We start from the raw sequence: 8,219 nt of genomic DNA on the forward strand, positions 1-8,219 counted from the left end.
TGAATTAAGATGGATTTCAGCATCTAATATTCATGATAAATACTTGTTTCCAGATATATCAAAAGCATTGAATTTAAGATGAGAGAGTTTCGACATAATGAAAATTTGTTACCTGAATCTTCCTAAAATTAGACCAGAGTCTCGTGCTGATAACATGTTGTAAAATAATTAAGGAAGATAAATATAAAATAGAGAAATATAAATATGCTCTTATCTCATTATAATAAGTAATCTATATATTTATAAATATTATAATTATTGTAGTTTAAAACCACACAGAAATAAGAGAGAGAGAAAAATATTTGTAACCTAAGAAAAGAGAGAGAATTGTTTTATTACTTGTTGTGTGTTTACTTTATTCATATGGATGCTTTTCTTATTTATACACACAAATTATCATCACTTTTCAATCTTTATTAAATTCATTCTCTTGAGAATAAAGGTTAGTCTACGTGATCATCCATATCTTTATCACAACAGATGTTGATTTATGCTAAGATTCTTTTAAAAAAAAAATTATGATACTCAACATCTAATGATCCAAAAGGAATGGAGTGTAAAAAAATAAAAATATTATTTCAATACCAAAATCAATCACTAATATATTTATATATAATATATATATAATATAATTTATTTTTAATATGTATTTATATTTTAATATATATTTTATATTAATATTAATTTTAGTGTCTAAATTTAATGTACACGTAACATAATAAAAATAAATAAATAGTAAAATCATAATAAAACAATCCGTTAAAATTAACTACTCAACAAAGTAAAGTTTATGATTGTCGAATATATAAAAAACAATACATAACCCTAAAATAAATGCATCTCTTGGGCAATTGAAGTTATAAATACGAAAAAATTACCATATTTTTTTTTATTAAATCATATATTTGTCTTATATTTTTAAGATGTCTATCAAATATTACAAGTATTTACTACTTCAGAATGATTTATATAAGACAAATTCGTAACCTAATTTAAAATAGGACAATTATGTAACATTAAAGCCAAATTATTTTAAATGTGTGATTTATCCTAATTTTAAATACAATTATATAATTATGAAATACAATTCAAGTTAATTCTATTCAAAAATTATTATTATTATTATTATTATTATTATTATTATTATTATTATTATTATTATTATTATTATTATAAAAATGTCTATAAATAAAAAATTATTTGATGTTCACCCAATAAAATTGCTTTTATTATTGTTAGATTAATACTTTTATCTATAACATTTTTAGTTAAATATTTGTATTTACAATATTAGTTACTGTTTTTAATTTTTTATTTTAAATCCCTAATTTTTAAAAAGCGAGACTAAAATAATATTAATACAAAAATATGAACTAATTAAAACTTAATTAATTATGTTTATTCTTTTATGATTAAGCTTATTTATGAATAAATAATAAACGAAAGATGTTAAAAAATCATCAAAATTTATTATTTTTGGCCACTAATTAGTCAGTAATACTTAAAAGTATAGGATAAAGTATGTTATTATATTACTAGATTAAATAAATTAGACTAAATGAATTAAGTTGATGACTAAATGATGACAAAAAATAATAAATTTTGATAATCCCTAACATATTTCATAATAAATTAAGCAAAATGTTAGAAATTCTCCGTATACAAGCATTTTTTTATACAAGTCTTTACAAGTTATTATATTAACGCGCTTGAACGTTACTGCACGTTCTTCTTCCTCTTCCTCTTCTTCTTTTTTTCTTTCGTTTCTTACTTTCTCTTTCTCCTTCTTCAACCGTTACTGCACAATTTCACTGCATCGTTCTTCTTCTTGCTGCAATTCTTCTTCCTCTTCCTCCTCTTCTTCTTCTTCTTTTCTTTCGTTTTTTGCCTTCTCTTTCTCCTTCTTCATTTACGTGCTTTTCTCTTTGTTTTCTTTTTTCGTTATTCTTGATTTCCATTATTTTTTGATATCAAGCTCTGAAATCATTTTGAAGAAGAAGAAGCAGCAGAATATGAGGAGGAGAAAGAGAAGAGTTTCTGAATTATCCATAAGTGTCCTTTGGGTGTATTTTCTATAATCGTTTGGGTGTATTTTCTGTAATCGTTTGGGTGTATTTCTGAAGTTTCATTATTTTCAAAACGATTTCAAAGCTTGATTTCAGAAACCATGAAAATCGAAAAAAAGAAGTAAGAATACCAGTAATAAACGAGTAAAACAACTAATGAAAAGGCAAAGAGAATAACGAAGAAATATCGTTTGGGTGTATTTTCTATAATCGTTTGGGTGTATTTTCTATAATCGTTTGGGTGTATTTCTGAAGTTCTATTATTTTCAAAACGATTTCAAAGTTTGATTTCAGAAACCATGAAAATCGAAAAAAAAGAAGCAAGAATACCAGTAATAAATGCAAGTAAAACAACTAATGAAAAGGCAAAGAGAATAACGAAGAAATATCGTTTGGGTGTATTTTCTATAATCGTTTGGGTGTATTTTCTATAATCGTTTGGGTGTATTTCTGAAGTTTCATTATCTTCAAAACGATTTCAAAGCTTGATTTCAGAAACCATGAAAATCGAAAAAAAACGAAGCAAGAATACCAGTAATAAACGCAAATAAAACAACTAATGAAAAGGCAAAGAGAATAACGAAGAAATACATGGAGGAGGAGGAAGAAGAAGAAGAAGGAGAAGAAGAGGAAGAGGAAGAGGAAGAGGAAGAGGAAGATGAGTTGTTCATAATCCACGGTGAGTGAAGAAGAAGAAGAAGAAGAAGAAGAAGAAGAGGAAGAGGAAGAGGAAAAGGAAGATGAAGATGAGTTGTTCATAATTCACGGTGAGGAAGAGGAAGAGGAAGAGGAAGAGGAAGAGGAAGAGGAAGAGGAGTCGTTCATAATTCACGGTGAGTGTAGCGCTTTGGAAATTAAATAACGCATTAAAAGACTCTAATATGTAGCAACTTGTAAAACTTGTAAGTCAAAAAGACTTGTATGTGTAGCAAGCCTCGTCATCATAATTTATTATTTTGGGCCATTATCAATTAATATTTAAAAGTATGAATTAAAATATATTGTTAGATTATCATACTATAAAAATTAAGTTAATAGTTAAAAATAAATAAGAATTTAATTTTGATTCACTATCATTATAAAATCTTTTTACATGTGCATTTAATTGCATAAAATGAGTTGTTGTCTAAAATATTTTACATTATCTATACATAAAAATTAAACTCTAAAAATAATGGCCAAAAATCTATGTAACGGACACCGACACAAAACATTATACATAGACACTTAAATTTAAAATTCTTATAAGATACGGGCACACAACGTATATATACAGTATTTTTTAGATAATTTATAATAATATTTTAAATATTTTTATTTTAATAATATATATTATTTTTAAACTTATTTTAAAATATATATTAAAAATAAAGTTAAATATCCCGCTATATAATGATATTTAAGAATTTTTGTTCGGAATTAAAAAAAATTTATATTTCCCCAAAATTATTTTTGAACTTTAATTTCTCAAATACGATTTTTTTTAGAGTAAGTTCATCTAACTCCGCAAATTCTCTTTAATTTTTTTCAATCTCGCGTTTTTAATTTATTATTATCATCTCCAAATAGTATATAGATCTACAAATAGTACATAGGAATACACAAAAATACACAAATAACAAGTATAACTTCTTCAAAAAAATTTTTAAATTATAAATTAAAAAATAAGTCATATTTAACAATGACAATTATTATTATCGTTTCCAAAAATATATAAATACACCAAAATAAAGTATATTTAACAAGAATTTTTTTAATTATAATAAAATAAAATTTTTTAAGACAAAATTTAACATAAAAAATATACCTATCAAACGAATATTCGAAAGATCTACGACACGTAAACACAATAAATAAGAGAACTGTCTGAAAAAAAAAAAAAAATTGGAATCACATTCTATCATTTCTCGCAAATTAAATTAGCTATCTTAGCCTCCTCACGCCTCACTTCACAATTCACACTATTCTAGTATTCTCTCATTTTCAACCCAATTTAGAGAGAGGCCAAGCCGTAACCCTTGGCCGCCACACTATCTTCTTCTTCCTCCTTTTCCTTTTTGCTCTTTCAGGTTCGTTATTCCCTTCAAAATTTCTCCATTATTTCTGTTACTTGTTTTCATCCAAACAGATCGGTATACGTTGTTTCTCTCTGTTGCTTTTTTTATTCTCTCTTCGGTTTGCTACAGATCTGTGCTTTTAGCCCAATACTCGATTTATTCTGAGTTTCTTATTATTGTTCTTCTTCTCTTCCGAGTTGTTTTGATTATAGTTTGCGTGTTAAATTGACCTGTCTCTCTTGATTCAGTTGTTATCTTTGTTTTTCCGATGTGACGTTCTTAAAAGCTCTCTGTAGTTTTCAAGATCTGGTTTTGTTGTTGTAATTTCACTCTTTTGATTAGTAATACTTTTTCTTATTTATTTATTTTTTCTATTTTGAGTGATAGATTGTGGTTCGATATACTATATGAGCTTCGATGTTGCCTTTGACAAAGTATTTTTACTCGCGCTTTTTGAATCGATGACTTTTTTTTCGTATATGTTTGAAACTAGGGATAGTTCCTTTATCTGTGTTAAGCGTATAATATGTTTTGTTAGATTGCAGCAGTGAACGATCAACTTTTTCCGTTTTCCTGTAATTTCTTTTTGATGTTTCTTTCTCTATAAATTAATGTATTCTTTGGTATTTTGCCTCTGATGTCTTACTGTTTAGCTAATGATTTGGTGATTTTGGCATTTCAGCTTTGAAGGATTTTCTGTGTGTGGAAATAAAGACTAGACAAGATGGTAAGTTGATTACTAACGTGTTTTTACGTTCAGTTTATTTATTTTCTCAGATGAGTTTGCCTAATATCTTATGTGTGATTTCTTTTATGTATTTACAGGTGAAGTTCACAGCTGAAGAGCTCCGTCGTATTATGGACTACAAGCATAATATCCGTAACATGTCTGTGATTGCTCATGTCGATCACGGTATGTATTGTTTAGACTTTAGTTTACCTTGTTTTGTTTACATTCTCTGTAGTGCACTTTCGAGATTTCCATGATGTTCTCTCTATTTGTATGTAACATGTATTGGTATTTTGTGTTTGATGAAGTTGAAAAAGTTGTTTTCATGATATATGAAATTTGTCCATTTTTTTTACGAAGTTATTCTATTACTCATGCGGAAATCACTAAGAGTTTCTATTTTAGGCTTGTTTTACCAAAAATATTATTTTCTACAAAAAGTAAGGAATATAGTTTTTAACTAAAACATATTGTCGCAAACACAAACATATGTAGTGACACTTTTTAACGTTTTATTGTTGGATATTTGATAGAGAAAATTGTTTTGATTATTTATTTCAGTCTATTAATGCTCCTGACATTTATTTATTTATTTTTTTAACATCAACAAATGCTTTTGTTACAACTGTTACTACTGTTTTTCCTGTTTATCAGAGTTGCATTGTAATGTTTTGTGTTACTATATTAGCTTCTATGGTTTATCTAATTGAACAACACTTTTATATGGCTTTTGAAACTAAATGCAGGAAAATCAACTCTCACCGATTCTCTGGTGGCTGCTGCTGGAATTATTGCACAAGAAGTGGCAGGTGATGTCCGAATGACTGATACCCGGGCAGATGAAGCTGAGCGTGGTATTACAATCAAGTCTACTGGTATCTCTCTCTACTATGAAATGACTGATGAAGCCCTCAAGAATTACAAAGGAGAACGCCAAGGAAACGAGTATCTCATCAATCTCATTGATTCACCCGGGCATGTCGATTTCTCATCAGAGGTTACTGCTGCTCTCCGTATTACTGACGGAGCTCTAGTGGTGGTGGATTGTATTGAAGGTGTCTGTGTGCAAACTGAAACTGTGCTGCGACAGGCCCTTGGAGAAAGGATTAGGCCTGTTCTGACTGTCAACAAGATGGACAGATGCTTCCTGGAGCTCCAGGTGGATGGAGAGGAGGCTTACCAGACCTTCTCAAGGGTTATTGAGAATGCCAATGTGATCATGGCTACATATGAAGATCCATTGCTTGGTGATTGCCAGGTATACCCAGAGAAAGGAACAGTTGCTTTCTCTGCTGGTTTGCACGGCTGGGCTTTTACCTTGACGAACTTCGCAAAAATGTATGCCTCAAAATTCGGTGTTGATGAATCAAAGATGATGGAAAGGCTCTGGGGTGAAAACTTCTTTGATCCTGCTACAAAGAAATGGACCAGCAAGAACACTGGTAGTGCTACATGTAAACGTGGGTTTGTCCAGTTCTGTTATGAGCCCATCAAGCAAATAATCAACACTTGTATGAATGACCAGAAGGATAAACTCTGGCCTATGTTGCAGAAGTTGGGAGTTACCATGAAGTCTGATGAGAAGGACTTGATGGGTAAAGCATTGATGAAACGTGTCATGCAAACCTGGCTCCCAGCAAGTACTGCACTCTTGGAAATGATGATATTTCACCTTCCCTCTCCAGCTAAGGCCCAAAAGTATCGTGTTGAGAATTTGTATGAGGGTCCCCTGGATGATCAATATGCTGCTGCAATTAGAGCCTGTGATCCTGAAGGCCCTCTAATGCTTTATGTCTCTAAGATGATTCCTGCATCTGACAAGGGTCGGTTCTTTGCTTTCGGCCGTGTTTTCTCTGGGAGGGTGTCAACCGGTCTGAAGGTCAGAATTATGGGACCAAATTACGTTCCTGGTGAGAAGAAAGACCTGTACGTGAAAAGTGTGCAGAGGACTGTCATTTGGATGGGAAAGAGGCAGGAAACAGTGGAGGATGTTCCTTGTGGTAACACAGTTGCCATGGTTGGTTTGGATCAATTTATCACAAAGAATGCCACATTGACAAATGAGAAGGAAGTGGATGCCCATCCGATCCGAGCCATGAAGTTTTCTGTCTCACCTGTTGTGCGTGTTGCTGTTCAGTGTAAGGTTGCATCTGATCTTCCTAAGCTTGTTGAAGGTCTCAAGAGGTTGGCCAAATCAGATCCTATGGTTCTCTGTACTATTGAGGAGTCAGGAGAGCACATTGTTGCTGGTGCTGGTGAGCTTCATTTAGAAATTTGCTTGAAGGACTTGCAAGAAGATTTCATGGGAGGAGCTGAGATCATCAAGTCTGACCCTGTTGTGTCTTTCCGTGAGACTGTTCTGGAGAGGTCATGCCGCACTGTCATGAGCAAGTCACCCAACAAGCACAACCGTCTCTATATGGAAGCTAGGCCAATGGAGGATGGTCTTGCAGAGGCCATTGATGATGGCAAGATTGGACCAAGAGATGATCCCAAAGTCCGCTCCAAGATCTTGTCTGAAGAGTATGGTTGGGACAAGGATCTTGCCAAGAAAATCTGGTGTTTTGGCCCTGAAACCACTGGACCCAACATGGTGGTTGATATGTGTAAGGGAGTCCAGTACTTGAATGAAATCAAGGACTCCGTGGTTGCAGGCTTCCAGTGGGCTTCAAAGGAAGGTGCTCTGGCCGAAGAAAACATGAGAGCTATCTGCTTTGAAGTCTGTGATGTTGTCCTTCATGCTGATGCTATCCATAGAGGTGGTGGTCAGATTATTCCTACTGCCAGGAGAGTCTTCTATGCTTCCCAGTTGACCGCCAAGCCCAGGCTTCTTGAGCCTGTCTACTTGGTTGAAATCCAAGCTCCTGAACAAGCTCTTGGCGGTATTTACAGTGTTCTGAACCAGAAGCGTGGACATGTGTTTGAGGAAATGCAGAGGCCTGGTACCCCGCTCTACAATATCAAGGCCTACCTCCCTGTCATTGAGTCCTTCGGATTCTCCAGCACCTTGAGAGCTGCAACTTCTGGTCAAGCTTTCCCACAATGTGTCTTTGATCATTGGGACATGATGTCTTCTGATCCATTGGAGTCCGGATCCCAAGCTTCACAACTGGTCATGGATATCCGCAAGAGGAAAGGTTTGAAGGAGCAAATGACCCCCCTCTCCGAGTACGAGGACAAGCTTTAAATTGTTTTCTGCCATTCTATTTTGTGGCCTTAGTTGAATTTCTAACTATGAAAAAACTGTTATCTTAAGTTTTGTTATTCTGGTTTTGATCCGGAGATTGTTGTACTTGAATTATTTGTCTCTGCATCGATGAATATCTGGTCTATGATTATATTGATGCTTGTCATATTACTTTTTTA

General features: G+C 32.5%; 1 protein-coding gene across 2 annotated transcripts; it reads left to right on the top strand.

Annotated features, from left to right (window-relative positions):
- The first annotated feature begins 3,932 nt into the window (after positions 1 to 3,932).
- LOC130950702 (elongation factor 2) lies at positions 3,933 to 8,219 on the top strand. Of its 2 annotated transcripts, XM_057879263.1 has the most exons (4): positions 3,933 to 4,135; positions 4,806 to 4,850; positions 4,949 to 5,036; positions 5,600 to 8,219. In XM_057879263.1, exons 2-4 carry the CDS (start codon positions 4,848 to 4,850, stop codon positions 8,038 to 8,040), a joined length of 2,532 nt encoding a protein of 843 aa, XP_057735246.1. In that variant the 5' UTR covers positions 3,933 to 4,135; positions 4,806 to 4,847; the 3' UTR covers positions 8,041 to 8,219. The 2 variants fall into 2 exon arrangements, with proteins under 2 accessions (XP_057735246.1, XP_057735245.1); XM_057879262.1 differs by lacking the exons at positions 3,933 to 4,135; positions 4,806 to 4,850 and having other exon boundaries at positions 4,937 to 5,036.

This window comes from Arachis stenosperma, chromosome 9 (assembly GCF_014773155.1).
Source record: "Arachis stenosperma cultivar V10309 chromosome 9, arast.V10309.gnm1.PFL2, whole genome shotgun sequence".
Lineage (NCBI taxonomy): Eukaryota > Viridiplantae > Streptophyta > Magnoliopsida > Fabales > Fabaceae > Arachis > Arachis stenosperma.